Raw genomic sequence first — 17,454 nt, 5'->3', positions numbered from 1 at the left:
GCCTGGTCTATACTAAAAAGTTGGGTAGACCCAGCTAAGTCACTCAGACATAGGGAAAATCCACACCCCTGAGCAACACAGTTAAGCCGATCAAACCCCAGCCATGCAGACAGCGTTAGGTCGACAGAAGAATTCTACCTGACTTATGTAGGCCCTGCTGATGCACTCTAAAAGATTCGTAGTGCATGTTAACACAGTATTCTTTCCAACAGGACTACATCAACATGTACTGAGTACCTTTTTGAGCATGTCATCTTTCCTACCAGCAGTATAAGAGGTATTTCTGCAGTGCTCATCACCATTATACATAAGCACTGTGGGAAAGATCCATAAAGGAAGAAATAACGTATCTAACTGCCACTTTGGCCACCTAAGTCCAAAATTCAGATCCTCAAAACACCCATTCAGCAGCTGCCGCCTAATACCGTAGGTCCATATGTTTATTTTCGTGAAGTCCCAGCGGCACCTAAAAACCTACCAGCAATCAGGGAAATACTGCCTCAGTCCTGACTCCAGATGATTCTCTCATGCCTAAAGCCCCAGCAGGACCTTAAAAGGAGGTGTTCTCCCACCACTACCTTCCCTGAGGGGCCCAATCCAGTAGGCATTATTAGAATTAGCCTTAAAGCACATCTACTGGATCAGGCCCCATACAGAACCCCACAGGAAGATAATGGTGTCCACTCCATAAAACCTTTAAAAAAGTGGTTATAGCATTCTGCAAGGATGCGGGAGACCTGAGTTCAATTCCTTCCTCTGATCTGCACCCACATCTCCCACCCAACAGGAGAATGGCCTACCCACTGAGCTATAGTCACTTTCTCTGGCCCAATTAATATTTAATTTATCTATAGTGGAACAGCTTCAATGGAAGATACTGAAATACCAACCCCAGAATACCACTTAGCCCAGTGGCTAGGGCATTCTGCTGAGAGGCAGGAGACAGGTTCAAATCTCTGGTACAAATCAGATGGGAAGGAGATCTGAACCTATTGTCCACCACATCGTGAGGGCGCTAACCACCAACCTAAAGGTTATAAGGGGGCACTACCATCTCCTCCTCAGTTTGTTTTTTTGAGGGGGGAGGCAAGAAATGGCTAAGGGCAAGGGTGAACAAACTTTTTGGCCCAAGGGCCACATCTGGGTATAGAAATTATATGGTGGGCCATGAATGCTCACGAAATTGGGGTTGGGGTGTGGGAGAGGTCTCTGGCTGGGGGTGCAGGCTCCGGAGTGTGGCCAGGCTGAGTGGGGGGGTGCGGGCTCCAGGTGTGGAGCTGGGGGGGTTGGGGTGTAGTAGGGTGGGACAGAGGGGTTCAGAGGGTAGGAGGGGGATCAGGGCTGAAGCAGGGGGTTGGGGCCCAGGCTGGGGGGTGCAGGTTCTGGGGTCAGGCTAGCGATGAGGGGTTTGGGGTGTAGAAGGGTGCTCCAGAGTGGGACCGAGAGGTTCGGAGGGGGACCAGGACTGGGACGGGGGCTGGGACTCAGGGGTGAAGGCTCTGGGTGGCGCTTACCTCAAGTGGCTCCCGGAAAAAGCGGCATGCCCCCCCACTCCTATGCAGCCAGGTGGCTCTGCTACACACTGCCCCTTCAGCAGGTGCCGCCCCTGCAGCTCCCACTGGCTGCGGTTCCCGGCCAATGGGAGCTGCTGGGGCAGCATGCAGTCCCCTGCCTGCCCCAATGCGTAGGAGCAGGAGGGGGGAAAAGGCTGCTGCTTCTGGGAGCAGCCCAGAGCAGCCCCCCATCCCTGCTCCCTGGCTGGTGTGCCAGAGCAGGGAAAGCCCCAGACCCCGCTCCCCAGTGGGAGATCAAGGGCCAGATTAAAATGGCTGTAGGGCCGTAGTTTGCCCACCCCTGGCTTAGGGTGTTTAACTCCAGGAGAGAGTTCATGGCTGTGAGCCCCAAAAATGAGTTCAGCAAATAACTCCCTTTGAGGAGTGGGACTCATGCCGGGGGAGGTATGGCATTTCTATGCTCAACTTGCCGGCTTCTATGGATTCCATTCTTAGGCACCTAGCTCTCCCCATGCATCATACAGGGAAGCTTGGGCATTTAACTCAGGGATGTGGATTCCATTTGGCAGCAAGATGGATAAACTCAGGTACTGTCATGGTATTTAATTTAACTGAAAGCACACTGTGGCAGGGAACTAGTCTTGTGTATTTGTAAAACATTATGCATTATTTTAACAAGTATTAAAGCATAGTTACAGGGATCAACTCACTTACCAAGATACCACTTTATATATCCCTTGGAAGATTAATTTAAGAAAAAGATTAGTATATTGTATTCAAGCATCATATGACTAAAATTAATTTTTGCACATGTCTTATTACCTATTTGAAACATTATAATTTAGAGAATTAAATATGTGCCATTATTTGAACAAAATTAAAGCGTTGGAATACTTCACAGTTGTAAAGTTTGGACTCAGTACATTAATAGACAAGTGCACATTAAAGTTCTTTTCAGTGACTATCAAGATTACAAAGAATCCTCTGGAAAGAAGCAGATTCAAACAACACACTGTAGTTCTTCAGTATTAGTGATAAAGTAAGAGTATTTACAGTAGGTGAACATCAGTGATGTCTTACACTCCGCAAATATTTCCCCCCCACACTAGAATTACATGCACATTCTTATGCTAAGCCATAAAAACTTTTCGATTGTAAGTCAACATAACTTGATCAGTATTCAAAATTAGAACGCCATTTGTGAAAGGCAGGTCAGTATTAAAGCAGAGGGTACTGTGATCTACACAAAAAGTGTTTCTAAAACCCAGGAATGAGAATGCCTCATCATTAATTGCTCCAAGTGATCTTACCATGATGCAGGTTTCCATTTACCTAAGAGTTACCTACAGTAACTCCTCACTTAACATCCTCCCGCTTAACACTGTTTCGAAGTTACGTCACTGCTCCATTAGGGAACATGCTCGTTTAAAGTTGTGCAATGCTCCCTTATAATGTCCTTTGGCTGCCTGCTCTGTCCACTGCTTGTAAAATTCTGCGGAAGAGCAGCGACTTTACAAGGAAGCACTGCACAAGTTCCTCTTCTCTGCCACCTCCTCCTCCCTCCCAGCATTTCGCCTGCCGCCAAACAGCTGTTTGGCAGCACTTAGGACTTTCTGAGAGGAAGGAGCACCACTGCTCCTCAGGAAGCACTGGGAGGGAGGGGGAAGAGCGGGGACACAGTGTGCTCCGGGGAGGAAGTAGAGTGGGGGTGGGAAGAGGTGGGCCTGGAGCATCCCCCAGCAAAGTCGGTGCCTGTTCTTCTGGGGGGAAGCTACCGCTGCCCAAAGGTACTTCCTAGCATCCTTGCCTGCCTCACAGTCTGCAGTGGGCTGTGCCTGCGTGAAGTAAGCTAGGGGCACCTCCCAACCACAGTACAGTTCAGTATATAATGCCTTTTGTCTGCCCCCAAAAAATTTCCTTGGAACCTAACCCCCCACATTTACATTCAATCTTATGGGAAAATTGGATTAGTTTAACATCATTTCACTTAAAGTTGCATTTTTCAGGAACATAACTACAACGTTAAGTGAGGAGTTACTGTATTTGCACACAAGATTTTGGTGACAACACGTCAGAAAGCCACTGCATTGAAATAGACTAGTTTAAGAAAAACCAAAATAATTTGCACTAGCATAAATTTTTCACCTTCTGGCATTAATGCACACTTTGAAGGGGAAATAAAAAGCAAAAAATTATACATCCTCTAACAGCTTTACAAAACTGTCATGAAAATGTACCTGTCCAACCATTAGTTTTTTTGTTGTTGTTTTTTTTAAAAAGTAGAGTATCAAATGATTATTCTCTAGGTAAATTTTGCAGGGCTTTTCTAAACTTATGAAAACCATGAGCACAGGAACAACCTGAAAAATAGATTATAACAGCCAATCCTCAACACCCATAACAACTCCAGTTACAAAACAGGAAGTAAATTTGTTACTTCTTAAATTTAAGTTTACTTCAGACAAAATTTAGAAAAACCTCAAATTAATCTAATTCCCAACTACATTTTAAAGGCCATTCCAAACACATAATGAAGATAAAAATGAATGCAATGAAGGAGTCAGAAAATCCCAAATTCAAATGACTTTTGGGGGATGGGAACAGTTACATTACCACCTTAAAATAAAATTTCCACTTCCATTGTAATTCCTGCTATTTTGACAGACTGTTACAAGAAAAACAAACATGTATTAACTGCCCCAAGGGGACTGGCATCTTGTTCCCAGGTGCTCCAACATGGCAACAATTACAGAATGGGTTGGAGATTAGCATCATAACCCAGAAGACACAAATTTGTGGCCACAACGCTCCCATCTTCTGGGCATACAACTCAACAATTCCAAAGATATTTCAAACACGTTTTTAAAATGGAAAGTGGGGCTGGGGCACTGGGGAGAAGAGGGCTAGCGTTTGGACGACGTGCAAATGTGGCTTTACGGATTTGCCTTCGTCCGTCTAGCACGGAGCCAGTGAGAGCTAGGCCATGACACCCAGAGCGAAATACCCTGAGCGCCGAGGATGGCTGATGTACACAAGAGTCTCTTCGCCCGGAGGATCACGGCGAGAGGCGCCATTTTAGGCGGCAGCGAAGAGCAGCCGAAGGAGTCAGTCTCCGAGCGGAGCGACAGGGGGCGCAGAGCTGCCCGGGAGGAGGACACCCCGCGCCCGGCCGCCCGCCGCGGAGCTCCTGGACCCGCTATCCCCGCGGGGTGAGACAGCTTCAGGCAGCCGCAGCGGCGCTAGAAAACATCGGCCCCGCCGGAGGAGATTCATCCACGGAGCCCCCCCGGCCAACACCGCTTCCCCGACTCTGCCGTGCTCCACTCCCGCAGCTGCCCCTCGGAGAGGCCAACTCCCCCTCCCCTCCCACAAGCTGTTCCCCAGCCCCCTCCTTCCCCTCACCCGGTCAGAGGCGCTCCATTTGCTCGCCCCCTCCGCTTCGCGCCCCCAGCCCAGGCTCCCTTTCCCAGGTCTCGCCTCACCGCAGAGGTTCGCTCTTCCCTGCCTCCCCGGCCCCCACCTCCACTTACCTTCTCGCAGAGGCTCTTCACCTGCCCCTCAGACAGCTGCTTGCACTCGTTGAGCTGCTCCACCCACTGGTCCAGCTCCTTGGTGAAGACCTTCTCCTCCATACCGACCGCTCGCTCTCCTCACCGGCTCCTGCCGCTGGGCTCTGCCACGCCACCCCCTACGATCCGCTCCAGGCAGCGGCCGCGGCCTCACAGGACACAGGGGAGGCGCGGCGGCGGAAGGCGCTAGCAGCTTCCACAGCTCGAGTCCGGCTCCCAGCAGCGGTTCCAGCGTTCACTCGTTCTCCGCTCCCCTCCGTGTAATGGCCGCCGCGCCCTGACGTCACCCCCTCTGCTTTCATTTCGGAGGGGAGGGGTAACGCAGCGCATGCACAGAAGTGGACGAGAAGGCAGCGCATGCGTGATACCTACAGTGAGAGGGCGGGGCCGGCCGAAAAGAGACAGCGCATGCGTAATGATCGTAGCACTGGGACGAAGCCCGAAATATCAGCGCATGCTTACTTCAACGCCGTAGCGATGTCAGGATTAGCGCATGCGCAATGCTTACAGCGAGTTGCGGACGAATGGAAGGACGCATGTGCACCGCTGGAGCAAAAGGAAGAGGAGAGTGGAGGGGCGCATGCGCAGCACCCCTAACGAAGCGACGGGTGAAGGTGCCTGAACTGAGCGACTGGAGACGATCAGAGCATGCGCGGTACAGCTGGAGGTGTTGTTGTCGGGCTCCGCCGCGGCGTCCGGGCTCCAGACTAGAGGGGTGTGAGGCCTCCCTCGCGACAGGGTGCTGCCCCTGACTCCAGGCAACCGGCCCAACTCCGCCCTCCCCCAGCAGGGTACTCCCTCCACACCCGCTCCAGGGAGCCGGTACCTTGGTGTCTGTTCCTCACCTGGCCTGTAGGATAGCAAGTGGCCCACCTTGATTATCATACACATTGTAAGGAGAGCGATCGCTTCACATAAGCTGTTACCAGCAGGAGAGTGGGGTGGGGGGAGAGAAAACCTTCTGAAGTGATAAACACCCATTTTTTCATGGTTTGTGTGTATAAAAATCTCCTCACTGCATATTCCACTTTTATGCATCCGATGAAGTGAGCTGTAGCTCACGAAAGCTTATGCTCAAATAAATTGGTTAGTCTCTAAGGTGCCACAAGTACTCCTTTTCTTTTTGCGAATACAGACTAACGCGGCTGCTGCTCTGAAACCTGTCATCAGCTATGTGGTTTTCCTGAGAGCATCAGATATACAGCTGATATTAGTCACCATGACACAACAGAAGGGTAAAGTTGCTGATGAGCTGGAAGCGGTATGAAGCTTTCAGTTTACAAGGAAGGGTCAGCATGCCCAGTGAGACGTAGCGAAAAGCATTCTTTTGTCTAGGAGAGGGAAAGCTAGGACTAAAGTGACCTGCTCCTGGCTTAGGAGACCGAGCCCGTCTCTACATTCATCCTCTTCAACCTTGCTGGGGCATTTCATGCTGTTGATCATACAGTGTTAATGACATGTATGAGATCCCGCGGGAGTGAATGGTCTGCCCTTTGCTGGATCCACTCATTTCTAGTAGAGAAGTCACAGAGGGCTGTGGTGGGCACCTGGTCCTTGTTAGCAAAGTCACTCTTACAGAGACCCCCCCGGCTCAGTACTCTATCCCTTCTCCTACCACCTTTATAACACTTCAAAGTAAGATTGCACAGATTCATGTGCCCTTAATGAGAATATTATTCCAACTGTATATCTCCATTGATGCAGCTTCCATTATCAGCAAGGTGTCTCACTGTCTGCAGATGGATGAGGAGCTGGTGGCCCAAGTGTAAACCAAGACTGGTTTTAGTAGGAACCACTTAGAAGAAATTTCCAGTAGTTTAGCCTCACCCGTGATCGGGAGAATAAGACCATAGAATAAAGCTTCTGAAAAGCCTTTGAGCCATCTTCAGTCATTAGTACTATTATATACAGCGCTTGTTATGAAGATGTTATTCGCATTTTAATTTGGCAACAAAATCGTGCCCCTTACTCTCAGGTAAGAATCTAGTCACTGTGCGAGGTTCTTTAACTTTCATCATCTCTGAATTACCCCTGGTTGAGAACCACTGGTCTATGTGTACCCCGGGGGTACACAGAGGTCTTCCAGGGGGTACATCAACTCATCTAGATATTTGCCTAGTTTTATAACAGGCTACAAAAAAAGCACTAGTGAAGGCAGTACAAACTAAAATTTTATACAGACAATTACTTGTTTATACTGCTCTATATCCTATACACTGAAATGTAAGTACAATATTTTTATTCTAATTGATTTATTTTATAATTTATATGGTAAAAAGAGAAAATAAGCAGTTTTTCAGTAATGTGCTGTGACACTTTTACATTTTTAGGCCTGATTTTGTAAGCAAGTAGTTTTTAAGTGAGGTGTAAGTTGGGGGTATGCAAGATAAATTAGACTCGTGAAGGGGGTACAATAGCCTGGAAAGGTTAAGAGCCACTGAATTTGACTGCTATAACACTCTTGCTGAGAATGCATGAAATGTCCACAGAAAGGCTAAAATTGGTGCAGCCTACAGTGATAACTGTATTTGTTATACCAATAAAATAAAAACCAGCAGGATCTTATTAAAGGGGAAAAGGCAAAATGCCACATTTATTGTGAATACAGAAAGAATCATAGTAAGCAGTTAGTTATAGGTATAACATTCCATTCAATTTCATATTTATTCACACATTCATTCATATATATATACACACACACACACACAGGTTCTGCAAGGTTGTTATCATAGTTACCAGCCTTAGAGTTGCTCATGCCAAGCCACTGGCCAGGTGGCCTGGACGTGAGGAGGGAGCAGGGCCTTGTCAGATGCTCATCGATGCTCCTGGAAGTTGGTTTGCAGAATCAGACCCCCAAAGTTCTCACTTTCTAGAGTCCATTTTTATAGGAATTTCTTCCTATGCCAGTCTATGGGAATTGCTTCATCATGCTGTTGCTGAATCAATCAAACATTCCTGATGGCTCCGTGCTGCCAGACGTTATCTTGTTCTTTGGTTCTCCCATCCTTGAGGCTGTTGGGTGGATTCCAGTCTGCCCTCCAGGGGTCCTCTGGTTATTTCCACTTGACGCCTTCTTCAGCCGATGGACACTGCATTCTTAGGCTGGCACCTCCCTGATCATTCAGTTATTATCCACACCAAGCATCCATCCACATACATCCTCTATCTCTATTTTAATCACAATTGTTAACAAAGCGAGATGAATACAACAAAAGGGCGGGGAGTCTTTGAGTGCTGTTTCTGTTGTTACAGAGTATTGCTTTGAGTCTCTCTCTGTGTGAGTAGTTGTTGTTACAAAGAATTGCTTTGAGAACAGACTCTGTCTTAGAATGTACTAACACAATTAGCAGCTTGCAAGTTTCACACATAGAGGGAGAGAAACAGTACCAAAAACCAAAAGACCTCTTAATTAGTAATACCCTGGAATTTAAACTATGGGGAATCAAACTCATTTGTGATTTTAATACAGAACTTCTTTAATATGAGCCAACATATTTTATGCTCACTTTAGACTGATTTAAATGACTTCACAAGTTTCAGGACAACACTGAAGTAGTAGTATTTGAGTCAAGCTGAGCCAACTGATTGCCAGACATAGCTTTGCTCGCACTCAGGTCACCGCTGCCGTTATTAGAAAGTCTTATTTCGAAGGTGATATTAATTGTGAGAGTTTGGGTTTCGCTCCTCCCCCCCCATTAATATTGCCTAGGAAGAAAATTAAAGTTTTTTATTAAACAGGTCATGGGAGGGATTTGTTGTTTTCTTCATACTGGAACAAAATCTATCATGGGAAAATACAATAAATGTAGCATTTATAAGTGTAAATTACCTGCTCCTCTAATGGGTGACAGTGCCCATCTTTCAACTTAATTAACACATGACCTACAGTGACACCTCCAAGGCTCTAATATTAGAGTTGGGAGAGGGTGTTTCCATCAGTGGTATTGTAAAAATGCCTAAATGCATCATAATTAATGTTACAAAAATTGCCATTATGGTCACTAGTCACCAGCATGGCACTGCAAACTTTATGAGCTGATTCACCCCATAATGAGGATATAAGCATCTTTGGAAAAAAGTATCAGACAGAGAAGAGCAGCAAAAATAGAGCAGCAAATCCTCACTGATGAGCATCACAAAAGGGACAATGTCAACATGGCTCCCCCTATTATGAATGCAAGGCCAAATTCTTCCCGGGTATATCTCCATCATAGTCCATAGAGTTATATTAAAAATGATTTTAGGCCTCAGGACCACAGCTGTTGATAAGAGTGATGAATCTGCTACCACCAGATCCTTCCAGCCAACAGTAAGCAGAAATAAGGGCCTGCAAAGTATGACAAAGTATCAAGCTGTAGAGAAGAGTGCATACAGCAAACGGGGAGCATTAAAGGGGATGTTTGCCTTACTCTGAAGCAGCAGGCATGGATTACTGCAGGAGGCAAGATCTGGTCTGGCTAATGTTACATTCCTATATAAACCCTTTTGTGAAGAACCTAAACACTTTATAAAAAAAATGTTACTCTGAAAATATAAGTATGTTTAGGACACTTTAAATATGAGCTTTTTGGTTAGTCTGGCCAGAAAGCAAGGAGAGGGTGGCCCTATTCCTTTATTTTTCAAAAATTCAACAATTTCTCTGTGTTTGTGCACATCCAAACATAAAACCAAATAGAACAAAATCTAAACAACCCCCTCATACGCACACACACAACCCAGGACAAAGTCAAGTATAAATATATCCCCCCCTTCAGGCAAAATCATAGGCCCAACATTTTCAACTTCAAATTTTGTGTCCCCAACCTGAGAAACCGTGGATCTGAGTTTCAAAATCACATAGCACCCACATTTTCTTCCAAATGAAGTTAGTCCTTTCAACAGTAAATCTCTCAAATCACATACTTTTGTTATTCAGTGTTGCACTCCCTCACCCCCATATTTTTTATTTCATCACAAGAAAACATGCCAGGTTGTGTTCAAGGTGTTCCCCTAATTATTTGCAGAACACGCAGCTGGGTCTGAATATAATATTCTTAGCATTTACTTAACACTTTGAATCTTCAAAACACTTTACAGACATTCTCTCATTAATCTTGCAGCAACTCTGAGATGGGGTAATAATGCTTACTTCCCTATGTTACCCTCTCTATCTCAGTTTCCTTCTCTGTAAGTATCTTGCCACAGGCCACAGAGGGAGTCAGCAACAGTGGTGGGTTTAGAGGCTCCAGTTCAGCAAAAAACTTAAGCACATCATGCTTAAGTGTTCTGCTGAATCAGTCTCACACCACTTTAGGTTTGCTGACATGCTCACATCAACATACTTCACACCACCAGTTCTCTCAATAAATGCTTTCCTGTTGCCTGATGATCATTTCCAGAAGCTTCTTTTAAACTCTTGGAACATGGAAAAGATCATAAACAGGCAGTTGTCATGGAAGTAATATGTTACAGGTTTTTATTGCAAGGAACATACACTTGGCACCTCCCACATGCATTGTACAGACATAAATCCCACCTAATCTTTCTTGGGCACTGGATGGAATCTCTTCTCTGCTCTTCCTGCCCACATATAAAGGAATGACAACTGTTTCTGACTGAAACAGCCAACTACAGAAATCCAAATTATGTAGGATTTAAATGTATCTAACGTAGCTAAATGGCTGTGGTCTTCCCTTCCTTTAACCTCAACCTCAAACAAAATGTAAGGTCTAAATTCTAGCTAGACCTGTGCAGGAGCAGAAAGTATCTTCTTTTCCTATCCCAGTGAACAGGGCTGAGGCAAAACACAGACATTAGTGATTTCTGCCCACATAGAGGGCAGCTGGCTAATGCAATCAGGCATGCCTCATAGACCTAAGGAGCCAGCTAAATTGGCAAAGAGACCAGGATTCCTTCCCCCTACCTTTTTATAAACCCAGGACGAGCGTATGCTGCACCTTTCATCAGCAAATGTAAAGAATGCAAAGCACTGCCCTTCCCCCTGTAATCCCACAGGCCTTCTACCTGGATCTGCTCTTTACAGATCCAAAACACCAGTGCACCTTTCTTATGCAGCTATGCTTCTATAGCCCAGCTCCAAGGGCAACAGAGAGGAGCAAGACACAATTTAGCCAAGACAATACATGATTTTACTTCTATTTGTGAGCTTATGAAAGCTTATGCTCAGATAAATTGGTTAGTCTCTAAGGTGCCACAAGTACTCCTTTTCTTTTTGCGAATACAGACTAACACGGCTGCTACTCTGAAACCTGAGTTGGTTATGTTTTTTTCCTAGACATTTTCTGCTGATTATAACCAGGGGTTTTCGAAGTCCCCTTCTCCAATTAACACCTCATCTCACAAAGCCCCTGTAATAATGACCAGCTTTCTTTGCCCAGATGGAGGATGAGAGTCTTTCAGAGCTATTCCTAGACTGGCCAGAGAGATCACTGCAGGGAAAAGCCCCTTCAGGACACATGCATACTGCCTCCCCAGTGCACTCAGCAAGAGTACAGATTATGGGAATCACACCCATGTTATTCAAATGGTAATGAAAAGTTTAACCACAGGGTCACCAAGCCAGTGTGATTGATAATCCAGGGCTGAGGCTAAAATTGGTTTTGGTTTGGAGATATTACAACTAGGGAAGGGGAAGACATAGAATTTTACCCCAGGGCAGATTCACTTGTATTTATGTTCACAACCAAAATATAACTCCTAAAGCAAATGCTGACCAGTGCCTTTTATCCAGTTCATCTTCAGCTCAGGGACCTAATTCTGAGAAGTGCTGAGCTCTTGCAACTCCTATTGACTTGACTAGGAGGCAACTCCACATTTGTAAACAGGTCAGAGTTCAAATAAATCCTGACCTTTTCCTATATGTAGGGCAAAGTGTTCAGGAGGGAGAAAAAATTCCATTTGAGACTCCATATTCATGCTCAAGTACAAAGAAACCTGATAAAATGAGAAAAGGCCTGTGAATATAACAGGCACTGCATAGAAAAGCTATTCTCAGATCAGAATTTTAATTTTGTTTCAATGTGACTGATAAAAGCATTAGGTTATTATTTATCCATTATTAGTACTAATAAGGAATCTCCTTTTTTAACAAATACGTAATCAGATTTCAATATAATGAACAGATCCACCCTGTTACATTTTGTTCGTTAGACAATACTATACTGAATTTCTGTGCCTCACATCTTGGCTGTTATAAATAGATGGTGATGCAGTTAGGATAATTATTATGGTTCTCAATGTAGTTTACATCTTACATAACAGAATGTTCTAACCAAAATCCCTATTATAAGGGTGGAGTAGAAGAACATGCTGCAGCACCCTGAAATTATTGATGTATCACAGTTGACTTTATACAGTATCTACATTGAATACTCTTTTTTGGCTTGAGGAAAGTTTGGAAGCAAGTTTAATGCTTATGCAACTGGGCTAACAGGACTGACTCAAGTCTGACATTATGCCATCAGGTACTGCTGCCAGTGCACCTTAATCTCGACCTGCAATCACACCTGCCACTCCACCCAGGCGTCATTAGAGCAGATACTGTCAGGCATAATTTAAATTAGTGTAATAATAAATCATACACAAAAAAATCATAATTCCAAATTACAAGGAGGAAGAACATTCCTGTGGAGTGGAGCCAATCCCCAGAAGCTAAGGAACTCCCCCACCAGTGGCAGCCAGGAGCAGGGCAAGAGCTGAAGCCCACCTAGGTTTCCCTTGTCGCCTCACCCTCTCAGATCTGAAGCAGCTGGGACATCCTTCCCCAGTCCATGTGGCTGTCAGAGGATGAAAAGCATTGGGAGGGGAAGAGAGAAGGGAGTCAACTCAGGAATCCAGGACATCCCAAACCCAGCAGCAACCACCTTCCCAATTCTCTATGTGTCCAGAATGACATCAGACCCTGCCTTCTTCTGCTTGAATTATTGAAAGGGCTGTCGATTAATTGCAGTTAACTCATGCGATTAACTAAAAAACATTAATCACAGTTTTAATCGCACTGTTAAACAATAGAACACCAATTGAAATATAGTAAATATTTTGGATGTTTTTCTCCAATTTTCATATATATTGTATTGTGTTGTAAATGAAATAAAATATTTGCACTGTAAAAATGATAAAAGAAATAGTATTTTTCAATTCACCTTGTACAAGTACTGTAGTGCAATCTCTTTGTTGTGAAAGTGCAAATTACAAATGTAGATTTTTTTTGTTACATAAGTGCAGTCAAAAACAAAACAATGTAAAACTTCAGAGCCTGCAAGTCCACTCAGTCCTACTTCTTGTTCAGCCAATCGCGAAGACAAACAAGTTTGTTTACATTTACGGGAGATACTGCTGCCCTCTTCTTATTTACAATGTCACCAGAAAGTGAGAACAGGCATTTGCATGGCACTTCTGTAGCCAGCATTGCAAGGTATTTACGTGCCAGATATGCTAAACATTCATATGCCCCTTCATGCTTCGGCCGCCATTCCAGAGGACATGCTTCCATGCTGATGACGCGCGTTAAAAAAATAATGCGTTAATTACATTTGTGACTGAACTCTTTGGGGAGAGAATTGTATGTCCCCTGCTCTGTTTTACCTGCATTCTGCCATATATTTCATGTTATAGCAGTCTGGGATGATGCCCCAGCACATGTTGTTCATTAAGAACACTTTCACTGCAGATTTCAAAAACGCAAAGAAGGTATCAATGTGAGATTTGTAAAGACAGCGACAGCACTTGACCCAAGGATAAAGAATCTGAAGTGCCTTCCAAAATCTGAGAGGGACAAGGTGTGGAGCATGCTTTCAGAAGTCTTAAAAGAGCAACACTGCAATGTGTAAACTACAGAACCCGAACCACCAAAAAAGAAAATCAACCTTCTGCTGGTGGCATCTGACTCAGATAATGAAAATGAACATGCATCGGTCCACACTGCTTTGGATTGTTACCAAGCAGAACCCATCATCAGCATGGCTGCATGTCCCCTGGAATGGTAGTTGAAGCATGAAGGGGCATATGAATCTTTAGTGCATCTGGCACGTAAATATCTTGCGATGCCGGCTACAACAGTGCCATGTGAATGCCTGTTCTCACTTTCAGGTGACATTGTAAAGAAGAAGTGGGCAGCATTATCGCCTACAAATGTAAACAAACTTGTTTGAGCGATTGGTTGAACAAGAAGAAGGACTGAGTGGACTTGCAGGCTCTAAAATTGTACATTGTTTTATTTTTTAATGCAATTTTTTTTGTACATAATTCTACATTTGTAAGTTCAACTTTCATGATAAAGAGACTGCACTACAGTACTTGTATTAGGTGAATTGAAAAATACTATTTCTTTTGTTCAAATACTTATCAAAATAAATATGAAGCGAGCACTGTACACTTTGTAATCTGTGTTGTAATTGACATCAATATTTGAAAATGTAGAAAACATCCAAAATATTTAAATGGTATTATATTATTGTTTTACAGTGCAATTAATTGCATGATTAATCACAATTTTTTTAATCGCTTGACAGCCCTAATTATGGATACTTTTTTTCTCTGCTGAGTGTTTGCTGTGACCTCACTTCCCCATCAAAGGATTTGTGCTACCAGTATCATTCTCCCAGCACTCCAAGCTCCTCTCCATTTTGCCCTGCCTCCTCTACCCCTTTTTTTTCTGAGGCTCAGACTTTAAGGCCAGAAGGGGCCATCATGATCATCTAGTCTGACTTCTTGTTTATAGGCTATAGAACAGAGGTGGGCAAACTACGGCCCGCGGGCCACATCTGGCCTGCGGGACCGTCCTGCCCAGCCCTTGAGCTCCCGGCCAGGGAGGGTAGCCCCCGGTCCCTCCCGCGCAGCCTCAGCTCGCTGTGCCGTCAGCGCTCTAGGCAGCGGGGCTGCGAGAGTCGCTGGGCGTAGTGTATTAAATTGCTCCCCGTAGGAATGTGCTACTTACAAGCACCAGGACTGGCAGCCATGAGTAGTACACCATAAGTAGCTCATTCCTACGGGGAGTAATTTAAATACACTACACCTGTGTAGGGAAGGCTGTGTCTCCCAAACAGCCTGGCCTCTGCCCCCTCCCACTTCCCGCCCCCTGACTGCCCCCCCTCAGACCCATCCAACCCCCCCTGCTCCTTGTCCCCTAACTGCCTCTCCAGGACCCCACCCTGTATCCAACCTCCCCTGTCCCCTAACTGCCCCGACCCCTATCCACACCCCCACCCCCTGACAGGCCCCCTGGCTCTCCCACGCCTGTCCAACTTCCCCCTGCTCCCTGTCCCCTGACTGCCCCCTGGGACTCCCTGCCCCTTATCCATTACCATGCCGCTCAGAGCACCAGGACTCGCAGCCATTAGTAGTACACTGTAAGTAGCACATTCCTATGGGGAACAATTTAATACACTACACCTGCCCTCCATCAGTTTCAGAACCCTGATGTGGTCCTTGGGCCAAAAAGTTTGCCTACCCCAGCTATAGAACCTCATCCACCCACTCCTCTAATAGACTCATAACCTCTTTCTAAGTTATGGGGGAGGTATTGCAATCTTTCTCTCACCCCAGTGCCTCCTGCAGGCCAACCTCAGTATGTCTTCAGTGACAGCCCTTCAGACCAGTCACAAAGTCCAACTGAACTCCTTCTGGGGTATTAAAGAGTCCAATATATGAACAGCTTATCTTCCCTTACTAGGATCTTCTGCCCTGATTCTGGGTCCTTTAAATTTAGCCCTTTGTTCAGGCTCCCAGATAAGCTCTAACTCTTCTTGGGGTTTATGTCACTTTACCTGGGACCACACAGGGAACCTGGGCCCAGCTGTTACACGAGATTTCAACCCAGGGACCCTATAAACAGCAGGCACATACTGCTTGATTCAGTTTGTCACCACTTCTTCCCTGTGCCTCTTCCCACCTAGCCTCTTTATCTTCACCCTTATCTCAAGGTTAAGGTTCTTAGAACTTGAAAATCCAGCTATACAAAATACAGCCAGAAAACAAACTCAAGCACTTCTGGCCAGAGAAGCACACATCCCCTTCCTTCATCTGTGATCCCAGCAAGGAACTAACTAACCTGTTAGGCCAGGGCAGTTCCTTTTATCTGGGCCAGCAGGGTCCTGATAGGCTGCTGCTAGCCCTTCTAGGTCTTAGAGGAACAGGTCTCTTTAGCTTCCAATATAGCTATTATAGTAAGGTCTCTCTAGGCAGGCCCAGAAAACTAATCTTTGTTACTCTGGTGGGTGGGGATGACATAGCAGAGCAGTAAGGTCTCCAGCAGGGGGCTGTGAAAGCCTGGTACACCCCTTCACAAGGTCATTATCTTAACTGGTGCTGATCTTACTGGTGGGACATGGAGGTGGACTCTCATGTAGCCAGATCTTGTATAATATTAATCTGGTGCCTTTGCTTGTACAGTATCTGACTGGGATGACTTAACAGAATGGTTTCTCCTTCTCAGAATGTAGACTGAAAAGATAACGAAAATGGTCTTTCCAAATGATCAGAGTGTTGCTTTCACCAGCTGAAATTCAGTAATTATTTAATGATATCAGATGCTTTGTCTGGAGGAGGAATGGGTTTCAGAAAGTTATCATTACCCGTGGCAATTTGAACTGTCTGCCAAATTTTCAATCCTGTAATTAGGGGAATTTATGAGTGAAAAGGAGATACGGGGGTCCATTGCAGCAGTATTTTAGCTCTCTCTTCATTGCCCAATTAGCTTTGCAGTGGGGGGAGGCAGCAGTTTGCCAGCAGCACACAGGTGTTTTTCTATTACACAGAAGCCTTGTTGTCAGGCCTTGAGAATTAATGGGATATTGAATAGAAATTTTAGCTCTGTGAGTTGTAATTCTTGTTTTACTTTAAAAAATGGTTTCACTAAAAACTGAGTGCATTGCCTAGGAAGAATGTATTTGGTTGGTCCAGAAAAGGCATATTCAAGAGTACCCTGATAGCTGTGGCAGAAATTCCCAGTCTTGACAACCCAGCAGTGTTAGATCTACTGGTCTGTGGGCACAATTCACTCCATCCACACTGAGTGTGATTAAACTTAAGCATTTGTATAAAGTGTTTGCAGGAATGAGAACTTAAGGAGTTGCTATTTTGTTGTAAAAATGGCTTTGCCATTTGCCTTTAGCATAATAACAAATACTGTATTGGGTACAATCTTAATTAGGTTCCTGTGCTTATATCTGTCCACAAATGAGCCCATGGTTACTTCTCCTGGCTGGTGCTGGCAATTCTATGGTTTATTTGGAAACTAGAAGTAGTATAATTGTCAAATCATAGAAATAGGGCTGGAAGGGACCTCAAGACAACATCTGGTCCAGCCCCTTGTACTGAAGTAGGACCAAGTAAGCCTAGACCATCCCTGACAGGTGTTAACCTGTTCTTAAAAT

At 45.0% G+C, this 17,454-nt stretch overlaps 1 protein-coding gene across 3 annotated transcripts in view; it reads right to left on the bottom strand.

The window, feature by feature from the left end:
• The window catches only part of LOC141991963 (S-phase kinase-associated protein 1), a 116,981-nt gene that overhangs the window by 57,893 nt on the left and 41,634 nt on the right, over positions 1-17,454 (bottom strand). Inside the window, exon 1 of one of the 3 annotated variants that reach the window (XM_074960447.1) lies at positions 5,045-5,383. The exons of 1 other annotated variant lie outside the window; for it this stretch is intronic. In XM_074960447.1, coding sequence (XP_074816548.1) covers positions 5,045-5,146 — 102 coding nt within the window. In that variant the 5' untranslated portion in view covers positions 5,147-5,383. Of the gene's footprint in view, positions 1-5,044; positions 5,384-17,454 lie in introns of those variants that run through there. One more of the 3 variants, XM_074960448.1, reaches the window with a different exon arrangement.

Source organism: Natator depressus, chromosome 8, assembly GCF_965152275.1.
Source record: "Natator depressus isolate rNatDep1 chromosome 8, rNatDep2.hap1, whole genome shotgun sequence".
NCBI classification, from domain to species: Eukaryota; Metazoa; Chordata; order Testudines; family Cheloniidae; genus Natator; species Natator depressus.
Note: the sequence above shows the minus strand (reverse complement) of the source record. Positions and strands in the feature narration are given on the sequence as shown.